At 38.0% G+C, this 27,596-nt stretch overlaps 2 protein-coding genes across 2 annotated transcripts; both read left to right on the top strand.

The window, feature by feature from the left end:
- Positions 1–13,674: 13,674 nt before the first annotated feature.
- Positions 13,675–20,289, top strand: LOC122645789 (beta-glucosidase 44-like). Its single transcript, XM_043839153.1, has 11 exons — positions 13,675–13,834; positions 13,953–14,011; positions 17,309–17,384; positions 17,482–17,553; positions 17,746–17,833; positions 18,334–18,590; positions 18,692–18,803; positions 18,904–19,118; positions 19,216–19,247; positions 19,468–19,570; positions 19,885–20,289. The coding sequence occupies exons 1-11, from the start codon at positions 13,777–13,779 to the stop codon at positions 20,148–20,150; spliced, it is 1,338 nt and encodes a 445-aa protein (XP_043695088.1). The 5' UTR covers positions 13,675–13,776; the 3' UTR covers positions 20,151–20,289.
- Positions 20,290–22,360: 2,071 nt separating this feature from the next.
- Positions 22,361–27,269, top strand: LOC122645424 (beta-glucosidase 44-like). The gene is made up of 11 exons (XM_043838729.1): positions 22,361–22,610; positions 22,741–22,799; positions 24,491–24,566; positions 24,661–24,732; positions 24,926–25,013; positions 25,381–25,633; positions 25,735–25,850; positions 25,951–26,165; positions 26,263–26,294; positions 26,504–26,606; positions 26,911–27,269. Exons 1-11 carry the CDS (start codon positions 22,361–22,363, stop codon positions 27,180–27,182), a joined length of 1,536 nt encoding a protein of 511 aa, XP_043694664.1. The 3' UTR covers positions 27,183–27,269.
- The last annotated feature ends 327 nt before the right edge of the window (positions 27,270–27,596 follow it).

Below are 27,596 nucleotides of genomic sequence, written 5' to 3'. Positions count from 1 at the left end.
CTGTATTTGGGGTGGTTTTCGAGTTGCACAGTGCAGCTCCCGCCACAACTGCACAAGAGCCAAGTCCATATCTTTAGTCCCTAGCTTTGCCCTTAATTAAACTGAGAACTCGAGAAGAGAATGTTCATTGGCTCTCGCTTGCTTGCATAGCCTTCGGTACCAAGTAGGAAACACTCCCTTGTTTTTATTACGTAATATTCATATGGGAAAAAGAAAGTTAATTGGGCACGTGCAGTATGTTGCCCCTATGGACACAGGGGTTGGCAAATGACCGCCGCACCCCACGGGAAATTTTGCCTATCCATGGGGGTGTGGCAGTCATTTCGCCTACTTGTGTTTGGATGCCACAGGGGCAGTGTATTGTACGCGCCCAAATTGCGTTTTTTCTCCCTATTCTTATTTTGCAGTCAATCAATAAAGTGTATCGGTGACATGTCAAGCTGATTCTACCAATCCATTCGCTTCGCTGCCTCCTATTGTTTCAAAACTCGAAATCAGATCGATCAGATTGGCCGAGTTATGTTGGAATCGGACATGCCTGATCTAGCTGATTTTGCATCGTTTTTATTTGACCATTTTGCAAAGGGTGCAATTCGATTGTCGAGTTGTGTTCCACTGTTCCACCTAAATGGCTAAATTGGATAATGGAACACATTGGTACACTATTGGAGAACAAACGTTCAGAAGCACAAAAAGCAACTCCAATGCGACGTGAACAACAAACAATTCAAAGACACCATACGTGATCTATGGATTCCAAGGTTGATCGAGACTAGGGCTGCAACAGGGTCGGGTTGGACCGGGTTTTATAGAACCCTAGCCCAACCCTAAGTCCCCTTAACTGGGCCCAGGCCCGACCCGACCCTGATTCAGGGCCAGAAAAATCCAACCCTGACCCGCCCTCAGGGTCGGGTCGGGCCGACCCTGATTGGCCCTAATCATGGGGAGGGGGAAAGAAATGCATGGGCTGGAATGGGCTGGGAAGAACATTATTAATTTTACATAAAATAATAATATAATAAATTATATTATAACACTTATTGTCTTCATATATAATATATTATATAAAGAAATGTGGGTGAAATTTAAAGTTTATAATGTATAAATTTTGTCAATATATATTTTACAGTATAACCTTAATCAGGGTCGGGCCGGGCCGAGCCAAGCTTAGCTCGAGGCCTCAACCCTAACCCGACCCGACCCTAACTCAGGGCCAGGAATTTCTAGCCCTGACCCGCCCTCAGGGCCAAATATCTCAGCCCAAACCCTGTTCAGGCTCAGGGTTGGCTAAGGCGGGTTCGGGCCAACAGGGCCAAACTTGCACCCCTAATCGAGACCAAGCCGCCATCGCCTTAGCTTCAGCCTCCACCAACTTCACCATAAAAAACAACATCACCAGCGGTGGCCCAGTCCTGGATTAGGTTGCCAGCTAAACCGGCAACAGGGGTGGGGGCGAAGTTGCAAGAGGAGGAAGAAGAATAAAGAAAAGGTAAAACTGTCTTTCTTTTATTCTCTCTTTATGTGCACATTTTCTTAATAATGGATATCTTGATAAGTGTTCTCTAATCTGGTTTTTTTCGGTCTTTATCATTACTTGTTATGTCAGTTGGGATACTCGAAATAAAAAACTTTTTAGAAAATCAAAACTTGATTCATTTCAAACTTTAAACAATATTAATAGATGGTTTACTGATCTTCATATCTCTCCACCCACAATTGATGTTTCTGTTAATTCGCTTAACAGTATCGTTTCTCCGAATGGTTCTCACAATATTATATACTCAGACAATCCTATTCTATGTTGTACAGGATCCTTTGCAGCAGGGCTAGACAAGTCAACTTGAGTTTTTTGTGTTATTCTGCAAGGACACGTCATTTTGATAGAAATAGGTAAGATGGAAGCACATCACCCACTAGAGCCAGATCTGACGGTAATGACAAAGGGAAGAAGGCTCAAAATTTTGGTCTCCGAGTACAAGAAATTTGGAGTTTGAGCGAGGTTGTTTTACTTTTTGTTTCTCACCCAAAGGATCATCCATAGCCGTGGAACTTAGTCCCCCTTCTTTTTCATATTTCAAAAGCTGCACAGAATTGTAATTTTATTCATATGACTAGGGATAACTATATTTTGTTGAGTTATCCATGATAGTTAGGATTAATTTTCCTAACTCTAACCAAGCTGTATCTATTTCAACTCTTTAATATAATATTTGCTCATGTTTCATCACAAAAAAAAATTTGTTTTTTACATTTTAATTCAAGCAAGAGAGGGTGCATGTACTCCGCTCTTATTGATATGTATGGTGTTGATATCATGTTTTTTTTATCAAACCCGCAAACCCAAAAACAGAAACAAAAAAATTCAAACTCCCCTAGTGATATGTGGGCCCATCGGATGCAACAGTTTGTGTGGGTTACTTATGAATGGGTTTTTTATTTTTTTTGTTTTTGTTTTTGTTTTTTGTGATCACCTCTGCCATTGGTCTAAGATGTCTAGTTTCACTCTTCTAGGCACATATGGAAGAGCTCTATAGCTCTTTTTCAACTATGAAAAGAGAAGATGGGGGACACCACTGAATTGATGGACGAGAAGAATCATGAAAAGCAATTTGGATTTTTGTGTGTCGTAGTGACCTAAGTGTGTGTTTATTTTTCTGATCAAGTGGCATAAAGAAGTACACTAAGGTGCGGAAAAATAGTATCCTATGCTGAAGAAAGAACCAATTAGACCTAACAGTTTCATGTAAGTAGTAGATATAGAAATAAAGGTACTACCGATATTTTCCCCTAATTTAAAATCCAATATCTCCTTATCTGACCCTAATAAACCATCTCTTGGTAAAACAAAGAAATGTTCAAGTTTTAATTTTCCTTTAAAATTCCGTATAAAAAAATAAAGGGGAGTGAAGGCTTACCATGTCCTCACCCAAAATATTTAAAAAAATAAAAAAACAAAAAAAACTAGCCCTCTAATAATTACGATGTGGTAGTTCACTTGGAGCTGAAATTTTATATATGAATGGATCATAATTTATATATGGATGGATCATAATGTCTTCTTTTTTACTTGTCAAGTTTCACCCAATTTGAGTTTGTCAAATGGCGAAACGATGTATTTAGAAAAAAATATATATTAGGGACTACCAACCGACGGTACATGGAAGAACATGGAAGGATATACATCTACATAAAAAAATACATTGAATCTTGATCTAAAATTTGATATGTGACTAGTCCAAATCATCTCCTACAAATCCAATAGTCATAATTTTTAAATCACCTTTCCAACTAATCATCATTTTTCCGTATAGATTTTCATTATTTTATTTATGATAAGAAAACAAATGAAACAATAAATATTCAATGTAGATAGATTTACTTACCTTTGTTGAAAAAATTGCATTATATATAGTTTTAGAAATAAGATCATGAACAAGTAAATGGAGTTGTCGAGTTCTAAACACATCTTAGAGGTATCATTCAAACAACCCCTTTATTTATTGAATAAAGGTTTTCCACCAATGTACTTTACGTCCTCCTTATATAAGTTTTTTTTTTTAGGACAAGAGATCGTTGTCTAGTCGCATGACCCCTACATCAATGCGAACCAATGAGAATGCACATAAGGATATCAACAGTGATGAGATTTTTTTTTATTTCAAAAGACGAAGTGGTAATTTCATGCACTCCTATATCTAAAAATAGAGAAGCACGAAAAGACAATTCTTTTTTCTGTTTTTTTCTATGAATTTCATATGAAAATGATACCATTATCCATTCATGCAGCCACGCCACCATTAATATAACGTATGAGATTTCTTGATATTAACTCTCTCCCTCTATTAAATTTGATCTTCACTTTTATATTTTATGGGAAAAAGATATCTATCTGGGAGTGTGGCCTACACCAACATTCTTATGAGTCTATCTTTTTTTTTCCTATATGAAAAGATATTTATACCCCCATGTTTTGAGTAAAGAACCAGATGCATGGGAGTATGATTTATATGAAAAGACACCTAGGCCCGCACTCCTGGATAGAAAACTGCTTCCCATATCTTATATGCGGCAGTTTTGTGACTGCGCTTCATCATGCGTCTGTTTTCTACCATCGTTGGAGTTTTCAGGCAGTAAGCCATGGTGGCGAAGACACCCATTTGAATAATTGAATGCGTATATGTATGTGGGTGTGCGTGCGAGATAAAGAGAGGGGAGAGGAAGAAGGAGAGACCAGCTCTTAACAAGAAGCTCTTTTATCCGTTTGGGTATGGTGGAGTCATTGGGGGTGGGTGGGTGGGGGTGGCCTTGTGTTTGTTTCAAGGGTCAATTCTATCTGGCCTGGGTAAGCGTGTGCGTGTGTATCTTCATGATGACTGCCTCCCGCTTTCAGCAATATTTCCCTGCAAAGTGGTCGGCAACATGCCCTTTTCTCTCCCTCTCTCAGTCCCTTTCCCTGGCTTAAATTACTGACCTTTACTCTCTCTCTCTCACGACTCTCACAGTCACAGAGTAAAAATATGGCTTGCACTCCAAGGATCATCTGAGACGTCTCAGTTTCTTTATTGGAAGTCCAAACAAGAAAAAGATTAGAGTAGGGCTCATCACTCATCAGGCTCGATCTGCTGCTGATCGAGAATCTCAAAGTCCATTGCTTAATGCTTATTGCTTAGTAGGAGTACCTCCTCATTATATATATATATATACTCATTTTACATAATTACAACGTCATACATATAACATATTCGTACGTCTTCCAGACACTTTAATGCTCAGAATTTCCTTCTTTCCTTCTTTCCTTCTTTCCGGGGCAGTTTGCCTTGCAAAATTGAACTGGGTATGATTCTTATCCAACTGAAAAGATGCTCTGTTGTTTCGGTTTCATCCAAATTATGATAAATTTCCATTCATTCCTAAATAAAAATATGAAAAAAATATATCTACTTGGTGGTGTTTTTCTATGCCGCTACCTTTTTTCACAGGGTATCATGAGATCACGCTTCTATTCCTAGGTAGATACTCAGATGTGCTTACCCAATGGCCTAAGTAAAGATTTCTTGCGACAAAAAAATATAAAGTATAAATTCATTAATGGTATGAAAAATTCCTGTCTAAATCGATCAGATCAACCGAAATGACCAGAAAATAGTAAATCAAACCAAATACTTAATGGTCTGGCTTTGGTTTCGTTCTTTTAGAAACCCAAACCATCCATAACGTGGAAACCGACTAAAAAAACCCAATAAAATGCAGTTTCCAGCAATAAAATAGTAAACCCAAACCATCCATATCTATTGGACAATTCATCACCCACGAAACCCATTGATTGATTGAAAACTGCTTGTTGCACTGTGAAGAACCTCTACCATTATATATATTTATAAAAAAAGGAAAACTAAACTGGTAATAATCTGATAACAACCCGTTAAACCAATCTGATAAAATCCATAACCGAATTAAATCAAAATCGAATCTCACCTTAACGATTTGGATTCAATTTAAACCTGAAAAAAAAAAAATTCCAAAACCGAACCAACCATTTGACACACCTTATTGATCCGTTCACTTTCACATATCAATTGAATTATTTCGTTTCAAAAGGTAAAGTGTCGGACTAGTTCTAAAGTAGGTTTCCTTTGTCCTAAAAATTTTCAATGAGTGGAAACTATGATTGAATTTCATAGTATTCGATTCATGAAAATAAACTATATGAGACAGATTGTCAATTTTTTTGAAAGATTATTGTCAAAGTTTTGATAATGTTAATTTGTCTTGGACGACTTCAGTTTTCGGTATTAGTGAGTGACAACCAACTCATATATGGCAAGACCACACGTTGCAATTTGCAAAGCCCATGGGACCTGGGTCCATTGGTCCCCTACAATTATTATTGTCTATAGCTACTCTTAACTCGTTTGTTAGGTTAAGGTTAGGTGCATACATACCTGTAACCAATATATTATAAGGTGATTTTATTTTTATTTTTAAATTGTCATTTCAAGTATTGCTTCTATTGAGGACAGCTGCTATCTCAGCTGGCTTAGGAGGTTTCTAAGTTTGAGACCTTTTATTCCTCTTTTACCTTCACATGAAAAAAAAAATATTGTTTCTATTGGACTTCTTATAGTAGGATATGAATCGAATAATAAATATTCTTTTTCGGGGAGTCCTCGTAAGAGCGATAGGCACAGGTAGTAAGGAATGTTTAAACTTAAGGGTCCCGTAATTAATTTGCAAAGATGAGGAACACTGCTTCAAATATAAAGCAGTGAATAACGGACCCGATTTCCTTACTAACCGTATAACCTCTTTGCTGAAGAGATAAGCAGCAATACAAATCTCCGTGGACAGACCATCGAAGATTATCAAGGAGGCTTTTCCGCAAAGCCCCTGGATAATTAAAGACCTTCGGATAGCCTTCTGCCACTGAATTGGTGAAAGGTGCAGATTTGCATAGCACAATTCTTCTTGGAGGAGGGTTGGTTTGCCCGGGTGATTGATCCTGCCATAATGTACTCCTACCTATAGCACCGGCAAAGGAAATCGAGCATACATATGACGATCTTCATGCGTGAATAGCCGGGAGGAAAGAAAGGGTGGTAGATGATAATGAGAAAGGGCGCCATGTTTGGACGGACGGGCTGAATGGATGAGCTAAAGGTGGCATAGTGTGATGCACTCTCTAGTGCATTTGACGGTGGCCACTGCACTTGAGAAGATAAAAATCTAAGAACATGTTCTTGGTCACCATAGGATGCACTTCAAAGGTGCACTGGGCAGTGCATTGCACTTAAGAGGATAAAAATTCTTTTTTCAGGTTGTCTAGAGTTGCTTCTCTCAATCGATTAGTCAGGAAATGCCATTTACGTCCAATCTGAACAAGTCTGCCCTCTAATCTAACTGAGAATGCTAAGGAAGAAATTAAGCACTGAATTGAGGTTTAGCCGTCGTTATTACTCAGGACGCCTAGACTCTGGTGATCGCTTTAGTGCAAGGGAGACTGAGCAAGTGGGAATAAGTTCTTCCAAATGCAGACTTAGAAAAGAACAATGGGCCAAATGTTTTTTCTGAACAAGTACTTAGGGCTGCAAATTTGGTCATAAAGCTTGAACCAGCCCTATTTCCCGGGATTGGGCTAGTCTATGGTTGAGGCTTGGGATTGGTGGGCCTGACTGTAGCCCAAGTTCATAAAAGCAATATGTAAATATATGTGCATATATGGCCTATAGTTGTTGTTTGGGATTTTGTAACTTTACTTTTTTCTTAAAAAGCTATTTAATGGAGGGGTAAAAAGGGATTGTTAAAAGGTTGGAAGTCATTTAATGCAACATTTAATACAACTCCTATGTGAATGACATATTAACTCTTGTTTGAAAAGCTGCATTAAATGTTTTTGAAATAAGCCAAAGGGGCAATTGAGAGTGTCAAATTCTAAATACACCTATAGAAATATCATTTGTCAAATTCTAAATACACCTATAGACACATCATTTGTCAATTATGGATCAATAACCGACTACTAAATATAAACATGTCCATACCTAGCATTTGAGGGCCGATTACCTAAACGTTACAGTAAAGGTGCAATGCTTTAAATTGGTGGGAAATGATTAGGCCTAACCGAAATTAATTGGGACCAGCCGGTAGACATCCCTTTATGGAGTCATCCAATGTCTCAAGAGTGAGAGGATGCGAGATTATGTCCAACAAAGTGGTCCAAAAATGAGGGAAAATTTATGTATTAGGAGAAATTTTTTCCTACATCGTGCAATGAAGGAACTATACAATCATTAATGGCTGTCAATATCTGCCTCAATTTACGAATCATCGATAATACCTTCAAGTATTTCCTTATACCCCATGAACACCATCCGAAGGCCTCGTTCTCCCTTGACCATGACTGAAGAAAAAGTCAGTCGTATGAATAAAGTATTGTTTCTTAGTTAATTGTTTGCCTTTAGAACTGATTTTAGTTTTTACTACACAATAATGGATTCATTGGAACGGTTGCCTGATAAATACTTTTTAAGGATTATTTTCAATGGATGATGGATCCAATCTTTGTCGTCGAACTGATGTACATTCATTTAAATACACAAGGGTTGGGCTGGTCTGGACTCAGGTCCAGCCGTCAAGTCACTGCAAGTTACAGGCTGGGTGCGACCCAATTTTTGCCCAAATCCAGCCCATTAGCTGGGTGTGGACCCAAGTTTTATTCAAATGGGCCAAATCCAGCCCATTAAATAAATCCATGGTGCCAAACTTTGACCAGACAAAGATTCACTTTGTTTTTTTGTTGGTAAAAGATAATCTTATTCAGACGAGTGTGCAGGAGAGTAATTACAAAGCTCTCTCAACCACGCAGAGGATAACGGCCAAACCGTCTAGCACTCAATCGATAGGGCTTTCCTGACTATAGTATCAACCTAATAGATGAACTAGGGGTGTTAAATGGTCGGTTGATCAGTTTGCTTTCGGTGGTGTTTTTTTTAATTATTGTATTTTATTTTGGATATGCCATGCCAAACCAAAACAAAACCGATAACTATTCATCCGGTTGGTTTCGGTCCATCAGCGATTGCTTTTAATGGTACCTTATCGATCTATTATAGATCTGCTCTGAGTATTTCATATATTTAAAAAGTGTAACAAATATTGAATTTATCGGATTTTCAGTTTTTTTTATATCGATTTTTTCTTCGATTTGTCAATATTATTGGTAGTCTGATCGGTTTTGATCTCTTAGCGGTTTCTTTAAACCAATACCTAACTGATAAGGAATTCGGTTTTGTCAATTTTGGTCAGTTCAATCGGTTCGGTCTCATTTTTTACACCACTAAAGTGAAGGTTTCATTTGGATGTATGGAATGGCATGGTGTGACTCAAAGGCATTATAATAATGGCAATACATGGGACAGAATCATTCAATAGAGGGCCCTCCATGATCCAAAAGGATCTGTCCAGCATCCTGCCTGGGCTGCATGAGCAGCATCGGACACAGTGACGAGTGAAAAGACTGTCTCATTCATGTTTGGGCAAAGCGCTCGGATAAGGGTGAGGTGGTCTTTTCATATCGCACTGTGTTCGACGCTGCACGTGCAGCCCGAGCAGAGTATTGAACAGCAGCCAAGTCCATGAATGATCAGGGAAACAATCCTTATAGTTTTTTTTTTTCTTTGGTAAAGGAAAAATCCCTATAGTGGGGGATCGTGAAGCAGACAATGTGGAAAATGTTTCCACTCAAAGAAACCATCAATACCAGCAACACATGGATCAAATAAGATGCCATACTTTTTCTTGATAATAAGAGTGGGGGTTTGCACTAAATACAAATCAAGTGTCCCACAATTCTTCTTGCTATGGTTGTTGTGGGCTTAAATCTGTTTTTTTTTTTTTTTTTTTTTCAATTATTATTATTATTCAAATAGAGGGGAACAGGTTTTTATATCCAATGGCCGAAGTCTCTTGTTCACTCCTCACATGAAAATGACATCTCTACATCTTATGAAATCGTTTCATTATTCTTCATTGGTGCGCTTCTTACTGTTTGTTCAGAAAACCCTCTTCTTAAAAAGGAGATGAGAAAAGGTTTTTTGGGCTATTAAACGGGATCTTTATCGCTTACGGTCTCCTGCCTAGTACAATTCCTACAATTTTTTAGCAAGGGGGGCAAAATGACCATTCCACCCCTTGCCCGAACACTTTGTTCGGATGGGGTCCATCTCCTCTTGTTAGAGGACTGTAGGAACCATACCGGGCACGGAATCGTAAACGATAAAAATTATTCCATCAAAGGAGCACGGTTTTGGACATTAGTAGCGAATTGTCTATATTTTTTAGGGAAAATTTCAAGGACACCCCCTATAAGTATACAATGTTACAGGCACCCCAAACTTTGGAAAAATATCACAAACACCCTTTATTTATTTTTTTTATTTCAATTTAGTCCACTCCATTAGGTGTGTGCAGTTAGATGGCTGTTAATTGTTGTATAATAATGGCAAAATTACCGTTATAAAAGGGTGAACTTATCATAATACCCTTAATGTCCTGGCTCAAGTGATGGTCGTCCAAAATGGTTTGCATCAGTTCTCCTTCGATGAAGATGCTCCAACGAGTTCCAACGATAAGAACAGGGAAGATGATGGAATAAGAGTTTTAACTTTATTAAGGGGTAAAATGGACATTTATTAAGAAGGTAAAATTGACATTTAACTTTCATTGCTAACTGTCCTTAACATCATGGGGAAGGTTGATATTTTGCCAAAGTATGGGGTGTCCTTGATATATTGTATGCTTACAGGGGGTGTCTATGAAATTTTCCCTATTTTTTATTATAAAAAAAAATCTATAGACCAATGCTTAAAGATTGGCTATATGGTATTTTTTTTTTTCTTTCGGGGGTAAGAAGTATATTTATTGAGAAAGAGGGGAAGTCATGGGGTTTATAGAACAAAGGAGAGCCAACCATGGAATTGAGTTAGGCCATGTTATCGCTCTTTCAATCAATAAAGCCTTCCGGGCTAGGGTATCCACAACAGTGTTGATACACCTAAGAATATAAAAAACGGAAGAGTCTACAAAAGCAGCTTTGAGCACCTGGATATCTCCGATGATTGGATTGATCTCGATGGGGTAGCTTGTAGTACGTTTTGCCTTGAAGGATGAGGGCCAAGGTCTGATTATCTGTCTCCACCATTAACTTGTCGATGCAATCTCCCACAGCATGAAGCATGCCCGTTCTAATAGCCAAAGCCTCACCTAGCTTGGAGGACAGAGCTGAACTGTAGTGGTTCAGAATAGGCAATATGACTAATCCCGGTGTGTAGGTCGCAGAATGAAACCGATGCCTCCTGTAGCTGATTCCTGGACGAACGAAGCGTCACAGTTAAAAATTGGTGTTTTACACTAAGCCGATACATATCAAGATATGCTATTACTGCTAACCTAACATCCAATTTTACTATTTACCACCTTTTTCATATGAAATAGTCTCATTGTCCTCAATCCTATATTAAAATCATTCCATCATACCTCATTGATGCACTCCTTTCCACATGTTTATAGAACCTCTCGCAAAAGAGAAGAGGTTCTTGGGATTGTTGTATGCTACCCAAGTGGGTAGCTTGCTTAACCGTACTCTTTCAAAAGAGATATCCTCCATTATATGCCAATATTCTCTTCAAAAAAAAAAAAAAAGTTGGGGAAAAAGAACACCATTCCATCGCATCAAACATGCCACCCCTGGGCCCCTTGATAAAGGGCACGCAAGTAGACCTTATATGCCAATATTTCTCACTGGACACTAGACAGATCTTGATATTGAAAGGATCTTTTCCTTCGTCATATTATACGGATCTTTATCGCCCCCTTGGGGGGGGGTGGGGGGGGGGGGGTTCTATGTGCATCGTACGGTTGGATACCATCTATGTGTGTACGATGGGGTTCATTATACACACATGGGCAGTGCCCAATCGCACGATGCGCACAGGACCACCCCTAGGCCCCACCGTACACACATAAATGGTATCCAACCGCACAATGTGCACAGAACCTTCACAAGATGCCAAACAACAAAGTAGACCAAAAGACTTGTTTGGTAATAGGAGTCAAAAGAAGATTAGATATAGGCATTGCATAGTGAAGTGGTTTTCGAAGATATGACAAATTTGCAGGACCAGCCAGCCAGCCTCCATCAAACTTTAAAACCGGCCAGTCGGCTGGATCTGGATTCGGGATGGATGGTCACTACTTCTTAAGCCAATCAACTTGTCACTAGTGTCCAATTGTAAATTCCCTTCTCTTTTTTGTTCTCTTTATCCATGTGTCACGAATGCCATTATTGTTGTGGGTCTGTCGGTGGTCCACAGTGGGATTTGGAGTAAAAAACTTCCACATCAATACCCTCTTTCTATATATATAATACCATTTTATCTTATCTCATAGGTTCACTCCTTTATTCTGCCACAAGGTAGTTCCATTTCTCCATCCATACAAGAAAACTGAACCATAAATGCATTGATTTTGGCTCCTTGTAACCGACACCCAAGTTTCCAACAAGTAACCTTTGAAATCGTTTCAAGCAAATGGCCCGCCCCCTACCCCCTTTGTCTTGCTTGTTTGGATAAAATAACCATTATTATCAGGCCAAGAAATTAATCTTCACACCCTTTGTCGTCGGCTTTTTCTGACGTAAAAACGTTATCTGAGATGAATTTCAATTTTCACTCACACCAGGAATTTTAGGAGAATAGGTAATATCTTTTTGGAAGAGACGATGCCACCCGGATCCGCAGCATACCCCTGCGCCCAGACACAGAGAATGTAATAACAGTCGCATCCATTGGAAAGAAGGAAATGACAAGAGGTACAATAGTGATTTCACATGGCCCTGTGTTTGGGCATAGGGGTGACATGCATTGTTCGACCTGGAGGTGTTCTCCTGTTGTTTTTTTTTTTTTTTTTTAAATGAATAGATAATATCACTAATATTAATAAGGGCAAGAGATCTCTACTTGATTGCATGATATCTACACAAACGTCTAAGCTAATGGATTAAAGATTCAAAGTGGGCCAACGAACATACCATAGGCACATATCATAGAAATCGTTATGATGACCATTTAGATCAAATGTCAATAGCAAAGCAATAGACACTGCATCATATCACCTTATTATTTTTTTAGATCAAACCCAAAACAATTGATATCAAAACCAAGATCACAAGTAACAAATTATTAATATCGCTCATATTTGTAAGGGCAAGAAATCTTTACTTAGTCATGTGGTATTTACACAAGCGTCTGGGCCAATGGTGATTTAGGATTCAAAGTGGGCCAACGGACATACCATAGGCACGGTTACATAAATCATTATGATGACCATGGAGATCAAATGTCGATAGCAATGCAATATAGACCGGGTCATATTGCTCTTTAAAATCAAACACAAAACAATTGGTATCAAACCCAAGATCACAAGTGATAAGTTAACGTTGAAAAAGAAATTGTTGAACCTAGAAAGTAAGCGTTCTGCTCAATGCACATCTCACATCACAGTGACCATGAATGTGCATTGGGCAGTGTTGCACCGCACTTGAGAGGGGTAACGAGAAGAGTCTCATTTTTTTTTTTTCTGAAAGTGTAATCACACAAATGACGCATTAATCCTAAAAGATTAATCAACTTTTAAGACCGTGGAATGACGAATATACATAACACACACCACACTTACAAACCCGACGTGGGACTAAACAAACCCACACACCCCTTCTTTTTTATGAAAGTATAATCACACACACCGCACACCACACACCAATGCCAAGAAAAGTCACATTTACCTCCTGCTTTTTCCTAATGCTTACCCATGTTCAGATCATAATGTCACAGTAAAATTCTACATCAACCGATGAGCCAAGTTGTTTGTCCTTAGTCCTTAGCCCGTACGATCATCTGTTCTTCTTCTTCGTCTTCTTCTGCTCTTTCTCTACACTATAAATCTCACTCACTCACCCACTCACCCACTCTACCGCCCAGGCCTCCATACCGTCCTTTATCTTCTTTCTCCCCCTCTCGTCATCGAAGAATGAAGAAGATGAGGAGAGCTCTTTTGGTGTTCTTGTTAGTCAGTCTGTGCGTGGTGACGCTTTCGTCGGGTTCCGAACCAGAATTTGATGCATTGCCGGAGAAGAGGGTTTTCGATACGGGAGGACTGTCCAGAAAGAGCTTCCCAAAAGGTTTCATCTTTGGGACTGCGACATCGGCGTATCAGGTCGAAGGCATGGCTAGTAAAGATGGCAGAGGTCCCAGCATCTGGGACGCCTTCGTCAAAATTCCAGGTAGTTCACAACCCACACTTTCTCTGCCATTCTTCCTTTCTTCTCTCTTATGCTTTTTTGTCACAGAATTCACTGGATTGTAACTCTGTTTTTTGGCTTCCTAATGTGAAACTTTCAGGAATAATTGCGAATAATGCTACTGGTGAGGTTTCAGTGGACCAATATCACCGCTACAAGGTGAATTTCCCGATTGCCGACACCAATTATAACTTCTTCTTCATCTTCTTCAGTAACTCTGATCTTGCAGGAGAAATCGCTAATATTTTTGAATTATCCGTTCCCAAGAAATTGTTTTTTTTTTTCTGTTCAAATAAAAATCGATGATAACTAGGGTAAGATTAAAGAAAAGATTCCGATCTGACGAATCGCTGATGCATTGTGCGTCGGTTTTTTACTTTTGGTCCTTTCGGTTTCAGTGGTGTCAGATCTACGACGACATTTCGTGAGTCTTTTGGTAGTCGTTTTCTATCTTTCACGAGATTCAAGGCCGTTGATATGAATGAAATACAGTCCCGGGTCCCACCCCACATGGTGTTCTGATGTTCTGATGTCCACATGTCTCTCTCTGATGTACGTTGGAAGTCGAATGTACACTGTCCACGTTATGGGCCTTGGGGATACGCCTTTCCAAGCCCATCTTGTTTAAATAATTGGGCTTAGCGTCTCATTCCAAATCTAGCCCATAACAGTTGGGTTGTGACCTGCTCTGCCCTGTTCAGTCTAGCTAGGAAAACCCTGTCTATTGTTGAAGGCTTACTAAAACTAATGATCTTAAGATGTGTTTGGTCAGCAAGAAAAGGAAAGAAAAAGATTGAAACTTTTTAATACGTAGAAAGAGAAAGTTACATGAACTCATCATTGATTTTATTATTATTTTTGTCTTATTATGTTTTTTTCTATTCTATCAATTTCTTACCAATCAAATATACTTTTATGAAAACAGCATGCTCATGTCATTTTTTTATTTTCCTCATTTTTTACAACAAATTCTAAAATGACGACAATGTCCTAAAAAAGGTGGGGAACATATTCAAAAATGATCCATGCATTTATGGCAGTGGGTAATAACTCTATAAATTCAAGCATAATTTAATTAACATGCTGTTATTTTTTTGTAATTTTATTACATTTATTTTAGTTTTTGCATTTTTTTGGAAGGTAAAAGCAAGGATAAAAAAAAGAAAATTAAAAAAATAAATATTTAAGATCCGAATTAGATCAAAACAAAGTAGTGAAATGCTAAACAAAACTTGAACTTTACACCTGTGTCAATAGCTAAGCCTAAATCTCATCATGTACGCCCCACTCTTGCAAAAACCCAAAACTTTCATAGGGGTAAAAGTGTCCAAAAGAATATGATTTAGATCATGGAAAGTCAGTGAACATCAAACATAATGGGTAACATCTCCCCTAAAAATTACGTGATTTTATCGCCCTTGTGCTATTTAAAAGGATTTTTTCTGCCGAAAACAAGCATTTTTTCACAAACAAAATCAATAATAATTATAAAAAATATAAAACAAAGTTGGGAAAAGTACCCTTGAAGTGTGGAAGGGTCTTGGCTCAGTGTAGGTAACCTTCAATGGTTGGAGAAGTTCACCGGAATCACCCGAAATGCCGCTTAAAGTACGCAACCCAAATGGTAAAACCTTAACAACCAAGGGTCTTTCGGTAATTTTATTTCTCTATTGTGAAGGATTTTTAGGGTGTAAATGGACAGAGGGGAGCAAGAACTTCGTGTACCTATTTTTTTCACGAATTCTTGGTGTCTTTAACCCCTCCAAAGCATTGAAGGCAGGGGACCAAGTTGGGGTTGGCAGCTTGGTGGGTCCACATGCGTTCCAAGCAGAGCTTCCACCGGCCTAGGCACTGTCCAGCAGGCCCAGCACAGTGCAAGTCAAGCCTGCCACCACCCCATGTGTGCCCAACTAGCCTGCAACTGCAGCCCAACTACTTGGTCCTCTGCCTTCAATGCTTCGAAGACCTTTTGGGCTCGCTTTGGAAGGGTTGGACATACCGAAAAATCATGAAAAAATTACCTTCATGAAGCCCATTCTCCCCTCTTTCAATCCATGTTCGCAATATTCCCAGATCATGCTCCAAAAGCCATAAAAAATTCTGCAACTACCCCTTGTTCACTCCTTCTACCATTCAGTACATCCAACTTGGAACGGCTTTCAGAGGTTTCCGGCAACACGTTAAGGCAAAAAAAGGTTACCTACACTGAGCCTAGACACTTCCAGACAAGGGTAATCTCACTTATTTTTATGTATTTTATTTTATTTTCTTTCGCAAAAATGTGCTATATGAAAAATAGTACAAGATTGATAAATCATGGAATTTTTAGTAAAAATCGATGATAAGTATGTCGGCGTCACACTTGATATGACAAAAAGAAAAGATTCCTATATGACTATCCCTCTGTGGATGTGTACGAATCGCTAATGCGTTGTGTCGGTTTTCTACTTTTTGTCCTTTAAGTTTTAGTGGCGTAGGATGTACGACGACATTTCGTGAATTCTTTAGGCTATGTTTGGAAGCCAAGAAAAGAGAAAACATAATAAGGCAAAAAAACATGATGATACAATCATTGGTTTATGTATTTATCTCTCTCATCAAATTCAAAGTTTTTTGAATTTTTTCTTCTTTCTTGGCTTCCAAACATAGACTTAGTCGTTGTTTTCTATCTTTCACGAGATTCAAGGCCGTTAATATGAATAAAAAAAAGTTGTGGTTCCCCGTCCACATGGTGTTTTGATGTTCTGATGTCCACATGTCTCTCTCTGATGTTGGAAGTCGGATGTACATTGTACATGGTTTAGGCTTCGGAGACACAAAAGGCCCAATCCCATCTCTTTTAAATAATTGGATTAACATCTTATTCCAAATCCAGCCCACAATAGCTGGTTTGTATTCTAGGAGAACCCTGTCTATTCTTGAAGGCTTAATGAAGCTAATTCAGGTCTTAGGGTATGTTTGGTTGGCAAGAAAATAAAAGAAAAAAATTGAAAATTTTGGAATATATAGAAAGAGAAAAGACACATGAACTCATCGTTGGTTTCATTATTATTTTTGTCTTATTATGTTTTTCTCTTTTCTATCTATTTCTTGTCTACCAAACATACTTTTAGGCTGTTTTGAAAGGCAAGAAAAAAGATATAAGAAAAGAAAAACATAATGAGGCAAAAGTAATGATGATATCAATGATTAGTTTATGTGTCTTTCTCTCTATTCATTTTCAAATCTTTTCTTACTTTGCCTTCCAAACAAAGACTTTGTTCTTACCAAACTGCCAGCTTGATTGTCTTGAATGGCCTGATCTTTGTCCAGCCACACCATATTTTAAACCACTGAACAGTTCCCCCCCCCCCCCCAACCCTTTTATGGTTATCATAATATTTGGACTGGGGTATGCCATATTTCTTTGTATAAACTAAATTACTCAAGAAGTAAATATGATGCTCGTGGTTGCAGGAGGATGTGAATATCATGAAAAAGTTGAATTTTGATGCATATCGATTCTCAATTTCCTGGTCTAGGATTTTCCCAAGTATGATTTCTTTTTTTAATTTATTATTAATTTTTGTTTCTAGAATTTGCTTGCTCCAATGGAACATCTATCTGATGTTATATCTTTCTTTGCTTAGATGGATCTGGGAAGGTCAATTGGATGGGAGTTGCTTATTACAATAGGTTGATTAATTACTTGCTTCTAAGAGGTAATTACATTTCTGTGTTTACTACTACTGCTCTTATGAAATAACTGTTTAGGTCCTTGAACATCATTATCCACAAATCATTCCTTAGTTTGAATGAGTGCTCTTATATGTCTAATCAAATCTTTCCTATCATCTGTTTACATTCATTGATTGGATTTAATATTGTATCTGATATTTTGTGGTGTCCTGTAGGCATTATTCCATATGCAAATCTATATCACTATGATCTTCCATTGGCACTCGAGCAGAAATACGGAGGACTATTAAACCGCCAAGTGGTGTAAGTACAATACTGAATAATAGAGTGATGAACTTGTTTTCTAGCTTTACCTATATAACAATGTTGCATTGCAAGTATTACACATTTGATTGGTTTTTTACTTTTATGTTCTGTGATTTCGAAGAGTGGTGTCCATTATGTAAAGTTGACTCCGGGTTACCAGAACGCTTCTATAGCATGTTTCTGTGTTGGTTTTATAGAAGTAATATAGACTGAGCTCATCCTTAGAGCACTACTCTCAAATCTGTGTTGGTTTTATAAAAGTAGTGTAGAATGAGCTCATCCTTACAGCACTACTCTCAAATCTGTGTTTGTTTTATAGAAGTAAAGTAGATTGGGCTCATCCTTGCAGCACGAGCTCATCCTTGCAGCACTGCTCTCAAATCTGTGTTGGATTTATAAAAATAATAAGATTTTGAAGTAGAATTTGTTAATCCAAAAAACTTGTGGTTCGTATCCCATTTGATTAAGCCTTTAATGATTCTCTTCAAAACACACAGGAAAGACTATGCCAATTTTGCAGAATTCTGTTTCAAGACATTTGGAGATAGAGTGAAGAATTGGATGACATTCAATGAGCCAAGGGTTGTAGCTGCACTTGGTTATGACAATGGGTTCTTTGCTCCAGCAAGGTGCTCCAAACCATTTGGAAACTGTACAGCTGGGAATTCTGCTACTGAACCTTATATTGTAGCCCACAATCTGCTTGTGTCCCATGCGACTGCAGTTAAGAGATACCGTGAGAAGTATCAGGCAAGAATCAGTTTTTCTGCTTCCACAGTTGGATCCAAGTTATATATACTGGTCTTTTGATGACTGATAATGTCTTTTGGTGTCTTTTTCATGAAATGTAGGCAGAACAGAAGGGGCGGATTGGAATTCTCCTGGATTTTGTTTGGTATGAACCTCTTACTAGACGAAAGGCTGACCAACTAGCAGCCCAAAGAGCTAGGGACTTTCATGTTGGATGGTAATGACATTAACCTCATAATTAATGTATGGTGCATTGGCCATCGGTTACTAATAAGTTATTAGCCGTTGTGGCTTAGATGATCTTCTTGATTTTGCAGGTTCCTTCATCCCATTGTATATGGTGAATACCCGAGAACAATGCAGGATATCGTGGGAAAAAGGCTTCCCAAATTCACAGAAGAAGAAGTTAAAATGGTGAAGGGTTCATCAGATTTTGTGGGTATTAACCAGTACACTGCTTACTACATGTATGATCCTCATCAGACCAACTACATTCCAGGCTATCAGAATGACTGGCGTTGTGGATTTGCTTGTAAGATTTCTTCCTTTACCTTGCAACAGAAAATATGTTACCCACAAGAATTATCTTAATCATTCATTTCTCCCTGTTTTATTTGTAATCTCTGCAGTTGCTCGCAAGGGGGTACTTATTGGACCAAAGGTATACATAATATACCGTACCGTACTTCTTTGTTTTTATGTTATTTCTACATTTGAAATGATTGAACAGAGTTTTGAATTAGGATCCTCTGTTACTAAACGAATTTAAGCTTTATGATGGGTTCCTCACCTCATTAACATAGTTTACAATCATCATTGATACCTAAATGATTTTTTGTTTGGGGTTTCATCAATTAATTTGACAAGTTGAATATTTGCAGGCACATTCTTATTGGTTGTATGATGTACCATGGGGCATGTACAAGGCTTTGACCTATGTGAAAGAGCAGTATGGGAATCCAACTGTTATTCTATCCGAAAATGGTATGTGCAAGCTAACATTCATAACCTAATTTATTATTGATCAAGATAAGATGGTAGGATTTCTTCTACAAATTTTTATTGGTTGGTTTGTTGTCTTATGTTTTTCCCATTAATAGTTGGGAAATACTGCTAGAATTTATATTCACAGCTAGACAGCTCCTTGGTCTAAATGGGATACATTATACTATTTCACATATAGATGATTAGAATTTATCTTGGGAGACGATAAGGATCGAGACTCAATGACCTGGATAGAGAGTTTTAGTAAATAAAAGTTAAGGCCAGAAGATAATATTTCTGGTGTCTGATGGCAGGCATGGATGATCCTGGTAATGTTACTATCCCCACTGGATTGTATGATACTACAAGAATTAAGTTCTACAAGGGCTATTTGACTCAACTCAAGAAGGCAATTGATGATGGAGCAAATGTGATTGGCTACTTTGCATGGTCGTTGCTTGACAATTTTGAATGGAAATCAGGGTACACATCAAGGTTTGGCATTGTCTATGTTGACTACAAAGATCTTAGGAGGTATCCAAAGTTGTCTTCACAATGGTTCAAGCAATTACTTCAGTGAGATAGGAATTAATCGGCATCTTTCTTATCTTTCATCTTTGTGTATGTGTGTGTGTGGTAGAACTATGGGTATTATTTCTTTCATGATCATAGTACACGAATTAATGAATGAAAAAAAGAAAGGTTGGAGTTCTCTTCTATCTTGACCGCCGCACCCCCATGAAAGGACGGGATTTCTTGGAGGTGCGGCGGGTATTTTGTGTGCTTCTGTTGTTATACTAGTTAGCATTACCGCACTAGTTATCAAGCTTGTGGTGCAGGGGGCGAATCAATAATCAATTAAGAACAAGACTGTAGTTTTCTAAGAAGGACTATTGCAACTTATGATGCGACCCCGTAGAGAAAGAAGGCCATAAATAAGAGCCAAGTTTTTTCCTTTTTTTGGTAAACCAAGGCCAAGTTGACAATTTGCAATGTTGGAGTTTGGATTGGAAGCTGATGGTTTTTAATGGATTAAAATCCTCTGCAGTATCAGCGGGGCGACAGTGCACATCCGACGGCACAGCTAAGGCCATGTTTGCCATGTCGCCCCACCGGTACTGCAGAGGATCCTGATCCGCTTTTAAGTTGCTTCTCTCTAATTTAATTTAACACTTCATTCATTGCTTGTCCGGAGGTCTTCGATCCTTAACTAGCCAGTTGGAAGGATTTGAACTATTTCTGAACTGGCATTAAAGACGAAAAGAACGAACACGTGCAACATGAGTATACTATCTTATGTTTTACAATCACAAAATATCACGTGGAAAAGATTTACCAAATCTCAAAATGATTTAAAAAAATTTAAATCAACAACCTAAAATACACTCGGTATCCTTCTCTCTCCTCGTTTTTTTTTTTTTTTAATATTTTCTTTATAAATTTTTTATTAATCCCACCCTTCCTCTTCCTCAAAAGGAGGAACACCGCAATAATCACTCTCTCCTACCCCCAACCCCTTCTGGCCTCCTCCTGCCACCCACATCATGATAATATCAGGTTCACTATTCATCAATCCTGATACTGTGTTGATATCATATCAGTAAAACAGTGTTGACAAACGGTAAAACTATATAAAAAATAAATAGATAAAAATAAATAATAAAAAAAAATATATATATATATATTATTTTTTAAAGAAAATCATGGACAAATTTGTCTGATACAACCAATCCATGTTGATACTGTATTGATCGGTTTTACAAGTGAACGATACCCAATCCAATATCGTGCACTAAAATCATATCCCACACCGCCTGAAAAAAGAAACCTCCTTCCATGTCACTATGTCTATGGATGTAAACGGATAAGATTTGGCTCGAATAGTGCTATAATTGCATCTGCATCCCATTAGCTTTCGAATGGATTTGAATAGTATTAAACCAATACGGAAGCGGATACAGATCGGATATTTTATCCGTTTACATGTAAATATAATTTTTCGGATAGCTATAGCCTATCCGTATCCGCATCCGTTTAGCTTTCGAACGGATTCGAATAGTGCTAAACGAATATGAACACGAAACATCCTTAAGTATGTCAGTAGTCTCCTAGGGAACCCGTTGGATCTACCCGGGCCCAGTGGAAGCATCCTTCTCTGTCAAAGGGCTGATATTTGTTTTGATCGGAAAAAAAATTGTCACATTGTTTGAATTCAACGGGATGGATCCAAGGTTACAGGTAACAGGTATCTATCAATATCAGTATCGATGCCCATATAGATCAAATGTCGATATCAATACAATTCATATCCGGCCATATCTCTTGTATAAGGCTTAAATTTTAAAAACAATTCATTGTTTTTTAATTTTTTTTGGGTGAATCAACTCATTTTTATTGATACAAATCGGCATTCGTGTTGATACTAATACGGATCCATTGTATTGAGCCCGATCGGATCATTTTACCCCGGATCGGCATCGATTGGTATTCGCGATACGGGCGATATCGGATTCAACAGGATTGGGTACCTTATACCGTAATATTTCGGTGTAGGTGTAGCCCATTTTGTAACAAACAGGTATTTGACCTTTTGACTCTTTTGTTAAAGGGCAGAGCTCGTGTGTTGTGACTGTTGTCCTTATCATCAGCATCTGTGCTTCTTCTTCTTCTTCTTCTTCTTCTGCTCTTCTTCTCTTCTTTACACTATAAATTCTCTCTACATTCTACACTATAAATTCACACAATTCAATCATAATGTCCTTTATCTTCTCCCTCTCTCGTCATCGAAGAATGAAGAAGATAAGGGCTCTTTTGGTGTTCTTGTTAGTCTGTCTGTGCGTGTTGACCCTTTCGTCTGGTTCCGAACCAGAACTAGATGCATTGCCAGAGAAGAGGATTTTCGATACGGGAGGACTGTCCAGAAAGAGCTTCCCAAAAGGTTTCATCTTTGGGACTGCGACGTCGGCGTATCAGGTCGAAGGCATGGCTAGCAAAGATGGCAGAGGTCCCAGCATCTGGGACGCCTTCGTCAAAATTCCAGGTAGTTCACAACCCACACTTTCTCTGCCATTCTTCCTTTCTTCTCTCTTCTGCTTTTTTTTTCACAGAATTCACTGGATTGTAACTCAATTTTTTGGCTTTGTAATGTGATTATTATGTGAAACTTGCAGGAATGATTGCGAATAATGCAACTGCTGAGGTTGCGGTGGACCAGTATCACCGCTACAAGGTGAATTTCCCGATTGCCGACACTAATTATAATTTCCCTAACTTCTTCTTCTTCTTCTTCTTCAGTAACTCTGATTTTGCAGGAGTAATCGCTAATATTTTTGAATTATCCATTCCCAAATTTTTTTATTTTTTTTTTCTGTTCAAATAAAAATCGATGATAACTAGGTTAAGATTAAAGAAAAGATTCCGATCTGACTATCCCTCTGTGGATGTGTACGAATCGCTAATGCATTTGTGCGTCGGTTTTTTCACTTTCGGTCCTTTCAGTTTCAGTGGTGTCAGGATCTACGGCGACCTTCCGTGAATCCCTTGGTCGTCGTTTTTCTATCTTTCACGAGATTCAAGGCCGTTGATATGAATGAAACGCAGTGGTGGGTTAGCCCACATGTCTGTTCTGATGTCCACAGCTCTCTCTTTCTCTCTGATGTTGGAAGTAGGCCTTGGGGACACGCCGGCCCATCTCGTTAAATAATTGGGCTTAGCGTCTCATTCCAAATCCAGCCCATAATAGTTGGGCTGTGACCTGCCCTGTTCAGTCTAGGCTAGGGATGTAAACGGATCGGATTTGGCTCGGATACAGATTGGATGTGATCAGATCTGGATATTCCCTAGCCGAATACGGATGGATTTGGATGCGGATCGAATTTGGACTTCCAACCATCCGTTTACATCTCTGTCTTGTGTAACCCATACCTTCCTCTCCCTAGCGGATACAATTCACTCTCAATCCATATCTCTTAGATCATGATTCGTTTTTTCCTCATATTCTAGAACCTGTTGAATCTTAAAAAACCCTCAAGATCATTATTTACTTAATTTTTTGTTATTAAGTACTCGGATATTTTCCCAGATATCTCTAAACGAATACGGATGTCCCTAAACGGATACGGATGCAGATCGGATTTGGATTTTTGGTTATCCATTTACATCCCTAGGTCTAGCTAGGAAAACCCTCTCTATTCTTGAAGACTTACTAAAGCTAATTCAGATCTTAGGATGTGTTTGATTGGCAAGAAAAGGAAAGAAAAATATTGAAAACTTTTTTAATACGTAGCAAGAGAAATATATATTTGGTTTCATTATTATTTTTGTGTTATTATGTTTTTTCTTTTTTCTATCCATTTCTTGGTAACCAAACATATTTTTAGACTATTTTAGAAGGCAAGAAAAAAGATTTTTAAAAAAAAACATATTATGACAAAAGTAGTGATGATACTAGTGATTAGCTTCCTACCAAAAAAAAATATTAGTTTATGTGTATTTCTCTCTATTATTTTCAAAAAAAAAAAAAAAAAAAATCTTGTTTTGCCTTCCAAACATAGCCTTAGTTATTACCAATCTGCCAGCTTGACTGTCTTGAATGGTCTGATCTTGCCCTGTCCCGCAATATTTTAAGGGGGAAGTTTTCATAAACGGCCGTGTAAGCATGCACGGTCGTGTCCCCTCTCACAAAGAGTTGGAAAAGTCATAAACCCCCACCCATTAATTAATGCCTTGAAACTCCCACCCTCTCACATACACGACTTACACAGCCGTGTATGAAAACTTTCCCCATATTTTAAACCACTGAACAGTTTTTTTTTTTTTTGTTTCTTTCATGGGTAGCATAATATCTAAACTGGGGTATGCCATATTTCTTTGTGTAAACTAAATTACTCAAGAAGTAAATATGATGCTTGTGGGTTGCAGGAGGATGTGAATATCATGGCAAAGTTGAACTTTGATGCATATCGATTCTCAATTTCCTGGTCTAGGATTTTCCCAAGTATGATTTTTTTTTAACTATTAATTAATTTTGTTTCTAGAATTTGCTTGCTCCTATGGAACATCCATCTGATGTTATATCTTTCTTTGTTTAGATGGATCTGGGAAGGTCAATTGGAAGGGAGTTGCTTATTACAATAGGTTGATTAATTACTTGCTTCTGAGAGGTAATTACATTTCTGTGTTTACTACTACTGCCCTTATGAAATAACTGTTTAGATCCTTGCACATCATTATCCACAAATCATTCCTTAGTTTGAATGAGTGATCTTATATGTCTAATCAAATCTTTCCTTATCATCTATTTACATTCATTGAATGGAATTAATATTGTATTTGATATTCTGTGGTGTCCTGTAGGCATTATTCCATATGCAAATCTGTATCACTATGATCTTCCATTGGCGCTCGAGCAGAAATACGGAGGACTATTAAACCGCCAAGTAGTGTAAGTACAATACTGAATAATAGAGTGATGAACTTGTTTTCTAGCTTGACCTATATAACAATGTTGCATTGCAAGTATTACACATTTGATTGGTTTTTTGCTTTCATGTTCTGTGATTTCGAAGAGTGGTGTGCAGTATGTAAAGTTGACTTCGGGTTACCAGAAAGCTTATATAGTATGTTTCTGTGTTGGTTTTATAGAAGTAATGTAGAATGAGCTCACCCTTACAGGCTTACAGCACTACTCTCAAATCTGTGTTGGTTTTATAGAAATAATAGGAATTTGAAGTTGAATCTGTCAATCCAAAACACTTGTGGTTCGTATTCCATTTGATTAAGCCTTCAATGGTTCTCTTCAAAACATACAGGGAAGACTATGCCAATTATGCCGAATTCTGTTTCAAGACATTTGGAGATAGAGTGAAGAATTGGATGACATTCAATGAGCCAAGGGTTGTAGCTGCACTTGGTTATGATAATGGGATCTTTGCTCCAGCAAGATGTTCCCAACCATTTGGAAACTGTACAGCTGGGAATTCTGCTACTGAACCTTATATTGTAGCCCATAATCTGCTTTTGTCCCATGCAACTGCAGTTAAGAGATACCGGGAGAAGTATCAGGCAAGAATCACTTTTTCTGCTTCCACAGTTGGGTCCAAGTTATATATAGCGGTCTTTTGATGACTGATAATGTCTTTTGGTGTCTTTTTCATGAAATGTAGGCAGAACAGAAGGGGCGGATTGGAATTCTCCTGGATTTTGTTTGGTATGAACCTCTTACTAGAGGAAAGGCTGACCAACTAGCAGCCCAAAGAGCTAGGGACTTTCATGTTGGATGGTAATGACATTAACCTCATAATTAATGTAGGGTGCATTGGCCATCAGTTACTAATAAGATATTAGCCGTTGTGGCTTGGATGATGTTCTTGATTTTGCAGGTTCCTTCATCCCATTGTATATGGTGAATACCCGAGAACAATGCAGGATATCGTGGGAAAAAGGCTTCCCAAATTCGCAGAAGAAGAAGTTGAAATGGTGAAGGGTTCATCAGATTTTGTGGGTATTAATGAGTACACTGCTTACTACATGTATGATCCTCATCAGACCAACTACATTCCAGGCTATCAGAATGACTGGCATTGTGGATTTGCTTGTAAGATTTCTTCATTTACCTTGTAACAGAAAATATGTTACCCACAAGAATTATCTTGATCATTTATTTCTCCCTGTTTTATTTGTAATCTCTGCAGTTGCTCGCAAGGGGGTACCTATTGGACCAAAGGTATACATAATTTACCATACTTCTTTGTTTTTATGTTATTTCTACATTTGAAATGATTGAACAAATGTTTGAATTAGGATCCTCTGTTACCTATTGAATTTGGGCTTCTATGATGGGTTCCTCACCTCATTAAGATAGTTTAGAATAATTGATACCTAAATGATTTTCTGTTTGGGGTTTCATCAATCTGACAAGTTGAATATTTGCAGGCAAATTCTTATTGGTTGTATGATGTACCATGGGGCATGTACAAGGTTTTGACCTATGTGAAAGAGCATTATGGGAATCCAACTGTTATTCTATCAGAGAATGGTATGAGCAAGCTAAAATTCATAACCTAGTATATTACTGATAAAGATAAGATGGTAGGACTTCTTCTACAAAATTTTATTGGTTGGTTTGTTCTCTTATGTTTTCCCATTAATAGTTGGGAAACACTGCTAGAATTTTCACAGATAGACAGCTCCTTGGTCTAAATGGATACATCATACTATTTCACATATAGATGAGTAGAATTTATCTTGGGAGTCCATAAGGAATGAGACTCAATGACCTGTATAGAGTTTTAGTAAATAAAAGAAGGCCATAATATAAATTTTCTGGTGGCTGATGGCAGGCATGGATGATCCTGGTAATGTTACTATCCCCAATGGATTGTATGACACCACAAGAATTAACTTCTACAAGGGCTATTTGACTCAACTCAAGAAGGCAATTGATGATGGAGCTAACGTAATTGGCTACTTTGCGTGGTCGTTGCTTGACAATTTTGAATGGAAATCAGGGTACACATCAAGGTTTGGCATTGTCTACGTTGACTACAAAGATCTCAGGAGGTATCCAAAGTTGTCTTCCCAATGGTTCAAGCAATTACTTGAGAGGAATTAATCGGCATCTTTCTTACTTCGGTATTATTTCTTTCATAATCATAGTACATGAATTAATGAATGAATAAGAAAGCTTGGATTTCTCTTCTATCCTATCCTTGATCTCTTACTGTATTATGTTACCTAGCAAGTTAATTGTAAGCTGTGGCAGCTGCAGGATAAAAGAATTCTACAGTAGGATCTAATGGAACTCAAAACGGAAACTTGCAAGCAATAATTAGAATAGTTTATTAAGTTACACAATTTTAAACAAATCTAAATGGACTTCTTACCTCCTTTAACAGCATTTCGTAAAGCACTTTGCGGAGGCAGAGGGAAAAAGTAACCTCACTGCAAGATAGCATCTCAAATTTACCTACATATTACTGCTTGTTCTTTGTAGTGCCAAGCTCCATCAGAGAAAAAAAAAAACAGA

Source organism: Telopea speciosissima, chromosome 11 (assembly GCF_018873765.1).
Source record: "Telopea speciosissima isolate NSW1024214 ecotype Mountain lineage chromosome 11, Tspe_v1, whole genome shotgun sequence".
In the NCBI taxonomy this organism is placed as follows: domain Eukaryota; kingdom Viridiplantae; phylum Streptophyta; class Magnoliopsida; order Proteales; family Proteaceae; genus Telopea; species Telopea speciosissima.
This window is presented reverse-complemented; position numbering and strand designations above follow the sequence as displayed.